Genomic DNA, 15,943 nt, shown 5'->3' on the forward strand with positions numbered 1-15,943 from the left:
AGGGTGGAGATGTCTGGGAATTCCAGAACTGTTGTATCCTTGCTGTCTCTCCAGCCTGGGCGGACAACAAACTCAGCAGTGAGGATGCAGTGACAGCACTTGGCTGCTATGGCTCTGTGGCCCTGGAGTAGTTTTTTGCGACTTGTGGTATGCCACAGCTGGTGGCCCAGGAAGGTCAAAGATGCCCTTGGGCACTGCTCTGCTGAGCTCTGCCCATATCCAATGGGGGCCCTGTGCTGCATCCCAGAGTAGGAGGTCAGCTGAGCACCTGGCTGCAGCACCCCTCAAGATACGCTCAGCATTCAAACTCATGTATAATTTACTATTATTTTCTACTAGCATTCATAATGGCAGGTATGCGATGGCTACATTGTCTACAAAGTCAGTGTATGACAGAGTGCCAAGAACACATCATTCTCTTTTTCAGTCTAACAGCTTTCTGAGCTTCCTTGTCCTATTCCCTTCACATTTTGAAAACCGGCTTGTCCTTTGCCTGCGTGCAAGAAGTTAGAATGCTACTATTGCTACTTCATCCACTCATTAGCAATAATAAAACGCCTGGAAAATTCACTTACTGGTTAGCACTGCTAGGTAGAAAAGATACATCACATTCAAGAAATGATAGATCACGCTCAAGAAACTTAATAAGTTAAATGAATGGATTATCCTTATTACTTTTATTACTTATATCTCACCTAAGGTATGGATATTATTGAATAAGGAAGTTAAATCTTATTCTTCTCTTCACACCAGTTCCAGTGACCCAATATTTCTGCACAGAGGTGAAAAGGCACCTGTTTTTTCTCTCTAGCAGCCACAGTACAAGACTTGGCCTCAGATCTCCAGCGTAAGTTGGTAGGAATAATGGGTTTTCCAAATAGGAGCCAAGCACGTTTTCCTCTTTGCAGCAGCTGGAATGTATCACTAGGCTTCCTATTTCTGTCCTTCATTTCATTCATGAAACGATGCCCCTCCTAATTTGCCTCACCCTCTGGCTAGTTGTTGTCTGGTGGCTTTTACAAGTCTTAAATTCATGCCTGAAAGGGATGATACTGGTCTTCTCATTCAGTTAAAACAAAGACTTGCTTAGAAAATGTACACACTTAAACCCACCTTAATGTTTCAAATATCATTATTTTCAGTAGAAACTGCTTCTTAGTTAAATGGCTTTCAGGCATCAGACTATTATATGACAGACGATTTTGTCACTATGCAAAATGTGAAACCTGTAATCAACTTGTTATGGCATTTCACAAAAGTATGTGACAGTAAAATAAGTAAACTGTCATTTGGGCAATCAAGTCTTGAAATCCTGCAGGAGGAAAAAAAAGTACCTGACACTCAATCTTCATGGTGGGGATGAGGTTCAAAAAATAATTTAATACTGCTACAGTCTTACAGGTTTGAATAGAATTCTTACTGCAGTGTGCTTAAGCCTGCAATAATTTTGTATTATGTTTTAATCATGTATTTTCCCCCCTAATTGATTTTTTCCCCAGATAATGTATACGCACGTCACACAGCAAGGTCTGCTCTGTTAACAAGGTGTTGGTTAAATTGAAACAATATTTTCCCTTTACCATTGATGACAACATCATCAATTACCAAGCACTCTCAGACTGGTTTGATATGAGAACGAATACAGTAGGCAGGAGCCCACGCTGATTTACCAGTGCCTGCGACAGCCTGGGCAGACAGGGTGCTGGCGGTGGGGAAGGGCAAGCTCATACATGGCTGGAATGCTTGGGATGAAGCGCCGCTGAACCCGCGCTGTGCTGGCTTTAACGGAGTTCACATAAAAGTTTTATTAAAGGAAAGGGATATACAAGCTATGGTTCATAAGCCACTTGTGGCCCTTCGTGCTGGTTCGTTCGGCCTGCGGCTTGTTCTCCAAAGTCCTTGTTCTCCCCTGTGGCTGCAAGTTTGATGCAGTGGGTTGACAGCTGCAGCCCTCCCTGGGCTCCCCTCTCCCCCAGGCGCTCCCCCAGGCTCAGGGAAGGAACAGGCTAGGGACAGGCTTACAACCGATCAGTAAGTACTGTCAAATCACAGGGAAGGCACTGTGAGGGATGCAGGCTTTCTGCCATTATGCCATTGAAAGGTGTGTTCCCCACTCCCCCCAAAAGAGCAGACACCATGGGTATACAGGCACTAGCAATGAGCTCTTATAACTGGGGCTGTAAAAGGAATCTGTAGTCTCCTGTTTCCAGTCATTAGTGACGGTCACAAATTTTGGAACGGATGTCTTCCCAGAGGTGAGTTATAGAAATAAGAATAAAATTACACTTGATTATGAGAAGAGTGAAGGGAAACAGAGAAACCTATTTTTATCTCTTTTTTTTTCCTGGTGGCCTCTTTACAGTTACAAACCAACTGGTGAAACCACTAAAATCTGCAAGTTAATATTTTGCATGGAATAACCTTCAGTGAAGAGCACAGCACAGCCTGGCTTCGCAGAAAATTGGTTTTGTTTTGACAAAGTTATGAACGTTTGGAAATTACTCACTGAGCACACACAACAGGCCTTTTGTTAAGTCTAACTGGGAACCTACAAAACAATATCACTGTATGTACACAGCTGATCTCGCCGCACGCTGAAGCTGTGGGGCCCCAAGAACAGGCTTAGACTGGCCTGGGAAAGGCCCTGAGCATTTGACCTAACGAGAGCTGCATCCTGTGGCTCACCTCGAGTGCTCAGGGAGCAGCCTAATAAGGATTCAGGGGTAGTGCTTTACTCATCCTTCCCTGCCTGCTCTACATAGTCATACCATAATTTTTTTTCCCTCCCAATATATAATTTGTAACTTCTCTACTTGCACAGAGCAAGCAAAGGCAAGCCCACAGCAAGCCTAACTGTGGTGAGTCTGTTGGCTAGAGGGAGGAGGAATCCTCTCTGACACCTCCACGGCGGGTTACGGCTGGAGACTCTCACAGAGAACCTAAACATCACTATTGTCAACAAGCTTAAGAGAGGTGGAAGAATAGCTTTCTCTTTAAATCTCAGCTTTTGGGATTCATGCTTGGAAAGGTAGAAAGCCTGGAACAGCGGCAAGGGAAACAGCGACAGAGCCAGCACCAGAGCTCAAAGGTCAGGGAACCGAGCATTTCACACAACTGACTTCTTCGACTTCATCTGCCTCTGCTGAGGCCTTATTCTGCTCCTAAGAGGGACCTTACCAAGCAGCTCTGGTCAAAAGCAGAGACAGGATAAAATGCAGTCCATATCCATACATCTGATATTGTAGGACAGAGCGAAAAAGGCTGCTCAACTCCTGCTGAAAAATGGACATGGACATGGACAACCCAAAGAAGCCCAAAGGAAGGAGACATTGAACGGATAAGAGTGACATGGAGAAAGGCAGCTTGTGTGGAAAGATAAGCCACAGACCAGGGGGAACTGGAGAACAGTGGCAGAAAGAGTCACAATTCCTTTGAAGCTCAGGAGAAGGCAAAGAGATTCTTACTAAAAAGCAAAGCTATAGGAGAATGTGCTGAGAAAAGAAAGGGATCAGGGTGCTCTGGGAAGCTATAGGAGTCCATGGAGCTCATGCTTTTGGACTCTGTCACTACTGCCCATGTTTTCCTTAGGAAACCTCCCACTGTAATAAACAACCACATCAGTTATGGACACACAGAGACCACCAGTGTTAGCTTCCTCTTGAGAGTCTAAATGAGTACAAGTTGCCTATTAGCTTCCCAGCTCCCAGTCTCAGATAATCAGATACACTGTTCTTGCCACTTTGCCAGTTTTACCAGGAGACAATCACTGTGGGTAAATAAAAAACGTTTTCCATTGGTTTTTGACCACCCAGACTCCTCAGTCGGGCAGGATTCACTATACTAGAAGAGATCTGTACACAAAGGCTAACATGCCTGGGATGAGACAGAAGTAATTATACAGCAACTGCAGAATCTATTGCTATATCTTGTCTAGTTCAAATCTAAAGTTCAAACAACCATAAAACCAGCTAATACCTGCACACCAATGTCACTTCTGTAAAATGCGTGAATGGCATGCTGAAGAAGTCAAGAAAGACTATTTGAGTCCAGAGGTACCTGAGCTATTCCCTGCCACTTGCTGGACGTCTCTGCTCTCTGAGCCTCAGCTGCTCCACAGCTTTATTTGTTCTCAGATACAGCTTTCCCTAGCTATTGCCTCCTTAGGTCCTAAAGCGAATGTGTTTGCTGTGTTTGGTACTCTGCATGACCAGTGATTCAATGGGTCAATGCTGTTTCGGATAACACAGAAGTTGACAATCAGAAGGATGTCCTTATGGAGTAGAGGACAACCAGTGTCACCTTTGTGTGCGTTTTGCTCCCCTGTGGAGTGCTCATTACATTATAAGGCATTTTAGGAATCGTAACTGTTCATTTGACAGGCTGCCAACTATTTTGACAAACCCGCTCGGAAACTGAGAGACAAACTACATGGGGTTCTAAGCTTCCAGAGAGCTTCCAGTTTCACAGAATATTTGTGCTGTAAACAAACATCCACATGAGCTCAGAGAAACCTAGTGATGTTCCTCCAGTTCATAATTGTTGACGTCACTGCTAAAACTACTTCTGTTAATGGGCAGGTCAGCAAAAAAGTGACCTGGTCCAAATGCAACGTCAAGATTGCTACTGATGACACAGCAAGTAAAAGCCTTTGGAGGCTGATTGACACACCCGAACTTGACGTATCATTTCCCACCAACTTTATGTATTCCGGATGCTTTTGATAGCAGAGAAAGGCTGGACCATGCCACTAAGTGCAAATGTTCCTTGTCATGATGGTGCGTAGAACCAGTTCCCTGAAACCAATTAATATTTTTTCTCAATTCGCATGGTCTTGTACTTCTTTTCCTGCCCTTGCCCTGCAGCTCCCGGCATCTGCTCCGGATCCCTCCCAGTCCTCCAAGTCAGCCTCCTCTGATCTGCCTCCGCCTCTGTCCTCTGCTTTGGCTGGGAGGGACACCAGTACGGAGGGCAGGTGGGGTCCGGCGTGCCCCTGGAAGTCTCGGGGAGCTCTCCCCGGTGCCGGCCGGAGCTGCAGCAGCCGCGGAAGAAGAGCCGGCTCGGGCGGCTTCCCCCTGCACCGCCGGCCGCGGCCCGGCAGGCGGCAGCAGCGCGCCCTGCCGCGGGGCTGCGGCCGCGCCGGCTCCGCTCCGCTCCGCGCCCGGGCCCGCACTCTGCCCCGCTGCCCTGCGGTGATTGCGGGCCGTGCCGTGCTCCGCGCCCCTCCCGCCGCCCCCCCCCGGCGGCGGGGCTGTGCCCGGGCGGCAGCGGCGCTGCGGCGGGCGCCAGCTGGGCGCGGCGCCGGTGGCGCGGTGCGGTGCGGTGCGGGGGAGCCCCGGGGGGGTTGGGCACGGAGAGGTGTCCCGCCGAGACAAAGGCGCCCGGGAGGGTGAAGCCGCCCTCGCCGCGCCCTCGCAGACAAAGCGGCAGCCGCGCGTCCCCGCCGCCGCGCCGCGCCGCCCCTCCGCGCCCTCCCGCGGGGGAGCCCCCAGGCGTGGGGTTTCCACTGCTCGAGGCTGCCTGGGCCCTACCGGGAGGAGGCGGAGGGGGAGCGGCTGTGCCGTGGCTGGAGGGAAGCCGCTCTCCGAGCGTGAACTGAGCTCAGCACCGCCGCCTGCCTCGCCTCGCCTCCCCGTCCGTCCGTCCCTCCCCCCTCCCCTCCTCCCCCCCCGCCTCCCCCCGCCGCAGACGGCTGCAAGCCCGGATGGTTTGCGAGCGGAGTTGAGGGGGCAAACTTTGAAGCCCAGATGCCTCTGGGGCTGCGCGGCAGAGCGCGGCTGCTCCTGCAGGCACCTGCCGCCGCCCTCCCCCCGGCGCTGCCGCCCTCCGCGGGGGCGGCCGGCCCCGCTGCCGGCGGCCGCCGAGGCGGCGGGCGCTGCGGCCGCGGCTAGGGCGGGCGGGCGGGCGGGCGACGGGCGCGCCCCCATGCGGGTCCCGGGCTGGGGCGCGCCGGCGGCGGCAGGCGGGAGCCGGGCGGCGGCCGGGCGGTGCTCTCCCGCCGCCTGAGTGGGCGCGGCGCGGGACGGCGGCGCGGGGTGCCGGGAGCCATGGGCTATTGCAGCGGCCGGTGCACGCTGGTGGCGGTGTGCGGCGCGCAGCTGGTGAGTGGCGGCGGGGGCGGCCCGCGGAGGAGGGAGGGAAGGCGGGAGGGGGGGGGGGGCGGCGGGGCGGCTCCCCCAGCTGCCCGGAGGGGGAGCCCGGGGAGCGGGGGGGCAGCGCCCGCGCTTTGGGCGAGGAGGGGGGCGCGGGGGCCGGGATGGGGAAACGCGTGAGATAGCAGGGTGGGAAATGCGGGCTGCGTTACAGGTAGTTTCGCGGAAGCTTTGCCAGGGAGGCTGCGGTGGGCGCACGGCGGAGTTAATAAACTCGGGCAGTTTTCCCAAGCATTGGCTCAACTTGGTACCTGGTTTCCCCTGGCAGGCCGGTGTTTGACTGGCCTTATGTAAAGCAGGGACGCGGCCGTGTCAGGGGTGATGCATAGCTTGCAAACAGTTTGCCATACAGGTGTGTGTGTGTGTGAAGTCGTTATGCCTGAGCTTTTCTGCAGATGTGTATCTTTTTTTTTTTTTTTTTTTGTCTTTTAGACTTGTTGGCCAGTGTGCGTTAACATTGTATCATTATGTTGTTACAGAACTAAAACAATTATGTATTTATACTTACCTGTAGAGGAGACATGTGGCAGCACTTGTAAGCTCAGCTACCAGCCAAACTAGACTGAGTTTAAAAAGTAGGCACTGAGATACAATAACAAAGAGACTGCCTAAAAATAGGTCTGCTTAGCAAGACGGTTAGACTGTGCAATTGTATTGTGGCACCTTAAAAGTGACTGGATTTAAAGTTAAGAAACTAAAGCAATGTCCCTTTCTAGGATATATACATGGATTATTTTATTGTTATCAAATCAGATACATGATGTATAGAATTCCTGTGGATTTGGATGCAGTGACACGCAGCTAAAGACCTGTCAGTGGAATATGCTCCGTTTCTTATCTTCATTAGACCAAGTGTTCGTGTGCTAGCAGAACAGGTGCTGGAAGCACCTTTGTTAAGCAGTTAACCTTATAGCAGGAAGGAAATAATTCATGTTACTCCATCCCTCTACCTCTTGCTGAATAGTTTTGCTGAGAAAGTGTTAGTCGGTATCAATAGCAACCAGCACTGTCGCCAATTCTTCTCCTGCAGACAGGTACTAAGAGAACTACAGAAGAAAAATCCCAGTAGATTTCAGGGACCAAAATCAGTACATAGAAGAAGGAAGGTATGTTAGCAGTTCAGAAATTCAAAATGCCTGTGGTCTTTCTATCGGTTGTAATAAACCCTTAATCCTTTTGTATTCTGGAAAACATTTTATTTGTATATGCTGTTCTCCACATAAGTTATCTGATTCTTTGTGGCTGGATATATCTTATCAGATGTGATTTATTCATGCACACTGTCTAAAAAAAGAATCTTGAATAGCAGTAGTGAATCTTGAATGGAATGGTAGGAATGTAACCTTTTCCAGCAATTTGGAAACATAAAATTAATCACTGAAGTTCTTCAGATCCATTTAAGTTTCAGAGGCATACTTTTCATTTTTTTTGCTGCAAAGGGAACAAAAAATGGTTTAAATTGTACCTTTACGGATAAAAGGTTGATTTTTTTTTTTCTTTAATGCATTCAACAAACGGAGGTTATGATGACTATGGAATGTGCTAAGATGTTAAATTATTATTGTTTTGAAAGTCTGTGAAGGAAAACGTATTTGCAAACTCATGGTGACAAAAATACATGCAAAACTCATAGTAAAAAGATCAACAGAAATGCCCCGTAGGAATGTATCAGCAGGTGGATGAGCAGGTAAGCTGACATAGAATTGTAACATTACTGTAAGCTTTCTAAAAGTTATTGTAAATGACAGGGTCAAATATATATATATATATTTTAAAAAGTAAAGATTGTATTCTGGAGTAGCTTAAGCCAACTTTTAACATATTTTCATAAACTGAAAGCAAAGTTGGAAATTTTTACCGAGCAAGAAAAGGACGTGCTAGCAGCAACACAAACCTCTGAATCACATTTGGCCTATGTGATGACATTTAGATAGACTCAAAGCAGGAATAATCATTTACATGAGAAAAAGTAGTTGGGAATGGAAAAAATGATGCATTTTATTAAAATTGCTTGTCATGTTCCTTCATGTGCCATATACCATCAGATGGGAACAGGTCATGAGTTTTAAGTCAAGGAGACTTAACTCTCCTAAGCAGGCCATTGGGTGATTGATCAGTTGTCGCTGCTTTTTACGTAAAGGCTATTTAAAGGAGCAAATGCTGTCAAGATTCATCCTCGAATTAGCAGCCACGTTAATGCAGATGCAAATCAAAAACAAAGGATGAAGAAGTTACCTGGCCTGAGGAGAGGGGCGTGGGAAGCATTTCTGCAATGCTAACCATACTTAAAAAAATTGCATAAAACTTTTAACGTGAAGATCTTTTATTACTGATACCTGGGTTTCATTTTTAAAGTAGTCATGTTTGAAGTAGAAAGTATACTTTTGTTTGAGGAAAAAAGTTTGTAAAAAGAAAGGTTTCTTCCATTTTTTTAATTAAAATATTTTCTTCCATCTTTGCAGGGCTAGGGTGTGGTGATCTAATTAGTCTTTGTAGGCACTGTACAATAAATAATATTGAGAAATACTGCAGTTCAATAGAGAAGTTGCATATTGTACATATATGGATGATGTAGGTGTTTGCGAATGGGCAAAAAAAGGTGGTTGTTTCAAATACTGGTGTAGGAGTAGAGCTACATCAACTTGAGAGACGCTGCGCAAGCAGAATTATTTTCATAAATACATTTTAAATGCTTATAGCTAAGGCAACATACTGTACCATCATATTATCAGAAAGCTCAAGGAATGTTTCTGCTCTCAAGGGCATACTGATCATTGCTCCCTGCTTATTAACATACACATACCTTCCTGTTTGTGCTCTCATTTGTACTATGGAAAACAACCTTTGACAGCTCATTTTCCTCTGCATTTGTAGCCAATGAGAAGGATTAACAGCAAATAAGAGCTAATTTTGCTGATGTTAGGAACAAGGCATTACCTTCTGTATACAAAGCTAATTGTCTCAAAATATCTTTTCATTTCTTTTTAAGATAATAATTTTGATCTTTCTTGCCCTTTGTCCTTCTGAAGAGAACCCCAGACGTAGGGGCTCTGACATTTTTTGTTGTATGTCAACCATCCTGGCTGCATTGAAAGAATTCTCTGCTGTTGCTTTTTGTCCTTTAAACCTCTTTATTTTTGGGTGTGTCCTTGTCTATTAATAGCTTACATCAGTAACACTAATATCTTGTTGCTTAGACTTTTTAATAGCAAGAACAGCAAAGGTGAAACTGTGAAGATTGTTGTGCTTTCTGGAAGGCTTCAAGAGCCCCATGGAAACCAGTTTGAAACTTTCTACGTGTCCTCTAGTGCTGCTTGGGAAAACTCAGAGAAAGACAGTAAAAAGTACTGCTTGATTTCAACTTAGAAGCTCTCTTCCCAAGTGCAGTGATGAGAAAAGACAACATTTCATAATGTTCATAAACTTCAATTTCATAAACTTCAAGTCTCCAGAAATCGTTGCCTTATTGTTTCTATCCATCAGGCGAAGATCACCATACTCCCAAGGCTAATTAGATGACAGATAATTCAGCCTTTGCACTGCCTTCTCTCAGTTTCCATCTGAATTTACTGAATTTATTTATATCATTCTTTTTGCACATTTTGCCTGTTCTCTTTTTTTTTTCTTTAAAAGTAAATTGTAATATAGTTCAGATATTCCAGCTAAGTATTAAAAACTATGCAAAATTTCTAAACAAGCTGCATATATACTAAGGCTCAGCTAGTGATTCTGGAGTATTCAGTCTGATGCTGTAAAGAAGCATGTATTATAACGGGTAAAAACTCCCCAATTTTTGAAAATCGGTGTCTTTCACAGGCATCAATGTATGACGCTTGCAGTCTCTCCTTTTCCTCATTAACACCTCGCCGTTTGGGGCATAAGCACACTGGCGCACAACCTGGCTCTCTCTCTCTGCCACCTCTTCCAGTTACAATTCTGGCTGAAGCCGCTGTCCGAGGCGTGTCGTTGTCGCCAAGCAGAACAACAAAGGCACCCGATTTGATTGCTTTTGCTAACATAGGCCCAATCTTTATCTTTGCTTTGAGCTAATGAAAAAAATGATCGAAACACTAACAGCTTGTATGGAAATGTCCTTGTTTCGTGCTTTTCCACAAAAGAATAATTTGAATTAAGAGAAAATTCAAATACTTTCTTTCAAAAGCTGTGTCAGCTGAGATAATTTCTATACCTATTGGTGATACCAATGTCCATAAACACATATTTAGTTACCTTGTTGCACATGAAGGTACATGTTTGATCTGTGGCAGATAAAGTGGTGGAACCACTCAAACTCAGGAAATTAATTATGCACAAACTGAGAAGTAGTATCTACCATGTATCTTCTGTGACGACTTCTGATGTCATGAGAGAGGCCCGTAATCTGTATTGCACACACGATACAAGACTGAAAAGTGTCCTGTTCTCTCCCAATTCTCACATGCATTATAAAATAAAACAATGATACATGTAACTACAGAGAACAGAGCTTTGGTTCTTAGAGGCAAAGTCTGCCTTAGTGATCAATCCTGTAAAGTTTTGTTTTGCCTTTTTTAAACATGAACAGCAAATATTCTTATGTTCATTCAAACACTTCAGGAATGGTGATCTTGGCAAATTCTAGTCTATAACACAAATCTACCTACAAGGTTTAGCACAGTTTAATACCATGAATATCCTTGCTCACGGAAAAACTCATGTTTTAATAGTTTACAGATTGACTTGTCTCTGGACCTTCAGGGAGTGAGGTTTGCCAGATTAGAGCTGAGGTCCCTCTGAGAGCAAAGTGAAGGAATTCACACTAGGTACTCCCTAGGATTAGCTACTCTGCAGTTTTATGTAACAAAGAACATCTTTTTCTTAATATAGGCGCTTATATCCCACATATCATCAGGGTACTTTCCAATAGCACACCAAACCACACAACTAGTGTGTGTAGCACGTTTATTTTTTTCATTTTTGCTATAGGGAAGCAGTAGTGAAATTTTTGGTGTTTGCTTTCAATTGCTGGGTTTTGGGGCGGGGTTGTTTTTTCTTTTTGCATGTGTGTTTTAATTGTGTTTCATTGTTGCTGTTGCCAATGGTTTTCAATAGCAGCTTTAGGAGAGAAGTGTCTGCAATGGAAAATTCTGATGACATGTACATGTTCCTACATTTGCTGCTAGCAAAAGGGGAATTAAAGAAGTGGGCTTTCCATGTGGAATGGAAAGTGATGTTGTTACTGCTGTTAGCCTGTGGATCTGTAGGTTTATCAATCTAGAAAGAAAGTAGAAAGAATAGGTTTCTGTGTTTCGGATAGTACTTAAATGTAAGTACTGCCTTTGAAATTGTGACTACGTCAACAACTTGTGTCCGTGCCTTCTTTAAAGTTCTGCTTCTTGCTTTCTTTCAATTTTGATAGGAAAGAAGGTGAAAGTCTTGTATCCAAAAACATTGTGATCCTACTGGCAATGAAAAGGAAACAGTCTTACGAATAGCAGACTTTCAGCAGATGTTTGGTTGAAAGTTATTGTATAATACTAAGGGGTAGATTTTGAGGTGTTGCTGAGAATATATAAAACAAGGACTTGATCATTAATTCAGAGAGCTAACATCTTTTGTTGCTATGAAAGAAATTTGTAGCAACCTTTTTAGGTTTAAGTGAGACTTTGTTAGAAAAGTAAACACTCTTTCTCTATTCTGTTTTTGAGATAAAGTACCGAGGATTCATAACCAAACTGTTTTTTTTTCTCATAACTTGAGGTCAAAAATAGTGATGCATACAAAAAATGGATGTCAGAGGTATCAGTCCATTATGTCATTTAATTTTAGTGGCTTGACTTTCACTATGAATGGTACAGTTCTATTTTTCATAGAAGTGTGAATGAATAATAATTGTGAATAACCAATCGTGCACTTCAAGAAAAGCAGAGTATGTTGTTTTAAGTTACAGGGGTAAAAGATTTCAGACCGGCTGATTAGCAAGTTTAATTCACTGCTTTTTGAAGCTGAACTCCTTTAGAGTTCAGTGAGCAGACTCAACATTCAGATACTGTGATGATGGGTAGGAGGGAAAGGTTTAAAAAGATTGAGAGCAGAGGAATTGAATAAACTACCTGAATATAGGGACCTAGAATATCTAGCAGTTACTCTTCTTGTATAGCCATGAGGCAAATCTTTGACAGTAGGAATTAATTTCATATTGACAGAGATTTGAACTAGCACCTTGAATGATGAGCAAGGTGTGTTTTGTTTTTTTTTTTTTTTTTCTTTTTCTGTTTCGTTACAAAAAGCACTAAGTAAGCATTTTTAAAAGACACTAAAAAGTCTCTGTAGTCAGTGGAGAGATATCTCTCATTCTGTAGTCAACAGAAAGGAACAGGCTCCATTGCAGACTGGTTCAAAGCAGAAACTTGTTTTCAGTTGGTAGTGACTTTACTGTCCCAGGCTGAGCTGTGGGAATGTATACAATGCAAGTGCAGCATATAAGGTTTGCAAACAAGTCCTTGGTGACTTGTTCCAGGAAAGAATCCAAATCCATTTGAGGTCTTCTCAAAGTCCTGGTGCATCCGATGACATGGGTCTCAACCTCTAGTTTCAGTTAGCATGAAGTTTTGAGAAACTTCCCTGGGCTTAGGGACTGGTGAGATTCAGCCAGTGTCTGCTCTGGAGACTGATGTCAGTACCCAAGTGAACTACCTGGGTATTCCCATACACTCCAAACTGCCTTTTTGGTCCCATGGTTCCACTGAGCTCAAGAGATTATCCCAGATGTACAATGCCGAAAAAGACAGCTATGCCCAATGACATTTTGTAAGAAAAGGTGTGTCAGAAATCTTGAATTTCTATAGGATTGACTTACGGTTCTGAATTTAAGTGACATTTAGTGGAGAATAATAGTGAGTATTTTCATATTTGGGTGGGGGCAAGGGTACTGATAGTCTGACTAAATCAGGATAATCTCTCTAGGCTCCTTTGCAGTCAGAAGAGGGACTCCTTCAAGGGGCAGGTCAGAGTGCCTAACGTTGTTTCTGGCCCTAAACTGCCCTTTAGAGTTGTGTCTTAAGTAAAGCGGTCCTTCAGCTTGGTAGTAGGCTTTTTGGGAGGGGCAGGGAGAGAAGAAAACATAGACCCATTGTGTTGGCTCTTTTGCCATCCACAGTACTTATTATTTACCTTGTTACCTTATTACCCCCTTGTATTTTCACTAGCCATTTTAGTGAGGACTTTTTGATTTTTAAGGATGACCGTGATCTAGAGATTGAGAAATGCTGTTTTGGAAAGGTATTTGTCTCTTCGTTGACTGCAGAAGGAAACTAAGGAGCCTGGTTTCACCAGAGCAATGTCAGCTTTTGTGCATACGTCCCTTAAGATCCCCTAAAAAAACCCAATTCTAAAATCAAATGGGTAAAACCAATTTGTCCTCACTTTGGTTTTTGAGTGATTTTCTGTAGCTTCCAACAGGAGTGAGGAAAACAGGACCACTGTACATAATGTGTGATCATAAAGAGTATGCTGAAAACACAGTAATTTTAAAGCATCAAATAGTTTATTGTCATCCAGATTAATCTTCATTTATTTTTTTGGTGAGTGAAAGAGAGGGGCTGTTGAGTGCTACTTGACTTGTAAAGTAGAATGGACACAATCGTTGAAATGACATTTTCTTGCCCCTGTGGCAAATAAACATTTCACAGCTTGTTATTTTATCCCCTCTCCCCAGATGTACATGTACCAGCTGGATGGCATCTGAGAATTGTTTCAGCATTTTATCATTCTATAACCCTCTGATAGAAATGACATTTAGAAGAAAAATTACCGATTTCTGTGTTCACTAAAAAGTAAACATGCATAGCTAATAGTTCTATTCACCACAGATCATACTTATGCATTTTTAATAAAAACTTGATTTTAATTCATACATAACTTATGAGAAATGTTTATCAGTTTAGGGCTTTGATGATTCCCTCTTAAATGTTTACATATATCTGGATACCTTGAAAATGTCTTTCATTTGGGGCTCAGATTTACCTTTTATACACAAACTTCTTCTCTGCTGCCTATGTAATGGTGTAATATATATAAGAAATGCTGATTATTGTACTGATTGCTAAAATCTGTAAAAGTACCAGTTATATGACATAAATGAATCTCATTTTCCTATACTGTTTGCAGTAATAGGTTTCTAACATTGGGGTTTGGGGTTTTTTTTCTGATTTTTTTCTCAGTTGGGATGTTAGGTTGCATCTCTAGTGGCAAGTCACCAGTTACATGTAACTGGCAAGTTACCAGTTACATGAATGGGAATAGGAAAAGTCTGTCATATCCTATATTCATACCGTAACAGACTGAGTCTGGTTTCCTCACCCTTCTTTTCTTATGAAGGAATTCTCATTAGTAGAGTTTAGTGCAGAAGGCAACATATGAGGTTAGTTCTATTATTTCTGAGAGGCATGTTGAAATGATGATGCCTGTCATGTTTATATGTCACGTCACCGTTCAGAAGGCAAAATTGCAGGACCATTTGTAGATCGTGGGAGAGAGATTCATGCTATCTCATTTAAGCATGTAATGAACAGGCTGTGAACCACCTTCTGAAGGTTGCTACCTCTTTCCATTGACTACATAAAGATCTTTGAGTTGCTGCCCAGTTGGGAATGAAACTCCAGCCTCTCTTCTGCATTCACCTTTATTTACTTATTATACAGTTAAGCCTGCTCATCTTTGATGGTATCTTTGTATCCTCTGTAAAGAAGAGAGGATAGACTGTGAAACTCTTATTTTGTAGAATTTAGGCAGAATAAACATGGGTGATGTATAACATTTCTTCTGGATGAACGAAGGTCATGCTAGAGGCCTAGAACAAGGGTCAGAGGGCTGCCCCTGTTCACCTTGAATAACATTTACTGTCTCTGAGTGATCCCACAGCAGTGAATGAACTTGGTCTACACGAACAAGATAGTATTAAGAGATAGAGGGTCTTGAATCTAAGGTACTGACTAATATTTGTCTAAGAAAGCTTAACTGTCTTAGGAAATGATGTAATTCCTTTCCAGGTGACTCACACCATGGGTCAATTTACTAATTAAAAATTCCTTTAAATTTCTTCATACGCAGACTACTAATTGGCCCTCAACAAGTATATTCTTCTTGTTTGAAGATAAAAAGCTTTTGTGAGGAAAGGAAGATAGATGCTACGATGTCTCTTTAGAACAATGCATGGATCTTTGAAAAGCCATTCTTCAATAATTAAACAAAATGTGAAGTTTGCAAATTTTTACCGTGGCCAACAATGGCCCAGCATTTTTCATTATTCTCTGGTCACAGTCTCTGTGGCAGGCTGTTCTATTGCAGAGCACAGAAACAAAAGGAGAAAAAAGCCCGTTGTGTGTCATTGCTGCCTTCACAAAGCCACAAATACATTAAACTCAAGATAGTGTTCATTGTGCACTTGAGCCACCAGTGACAAAGGTGCTGTGAGTATGACTGAATATCAGGCAGTCATATGTCATTACATCAGTGTCCAAACTGGCAGAGCAAATGACAGTAAAACAAATGAAAGCATTAGCAGCTAAAGAAATGCAAAAGAATAAGAGGCTTTCTGAAAAACAAAAAACAAGGGAAAATATGGATGTTATTTTTGCCATTAGCTATAAAGTTGATTTTTCCTTTTCTCTTTCTTTCTTTTAATTTATTTTTAAGTTCTTGGCCACACCCATCTCATGCCCTTGAGGCCCATTACCTTTTATTTTCTTTGACACTAGTAGCAGTCACAGGCAGTGACAGCAGGTGGTAACAAGCCAGATGATGGCACTGGTAGC

At 43.4% G+C, this 15,943-nt stretch overlaps 1 protein-coding gene across 1 annotated transcript in view; it reads left to right on the plus strand.

Annotated features, from left to right (window-relative positions):
* Positions 1 to 5,967: 5,967 nt before the first annotated feature.
* NKAIN2 (sodium/potassium transporting ATPase interacting 2) overlaps positions 5,968 to 15,943 on the plus strand; it is a 562,467-nt gene continuing 552,491 nt past the window's right edge. The window contains exon 1 of the mRNA XM_075145763.1: positions 5,968 to 6,098. Coding sequence (XP_075001864.1) covers positions 6,045 to 6,098 — 54 coding nt within the window. The 5' untranslated portion in view covers positions 5,968 to 6,044. The remainder of the gene's footprint in view (positions 6,099 to 15,943) is intronic.

This window comes from Calonectris borealis, chromosome 3 (assembly GCF_964195595.1).
Source record: "Calonectris borealis chromosome 3, bCalBor7.hap1.2, whole genome shotgun sequence".
NCBI classification, from domain to species: domain Eukaryota; kingdom Metazoa; phylum Chordata; class Aves; order Procellariiformes; family Procellariidae; genus Calonectris; species Calonectris borealis.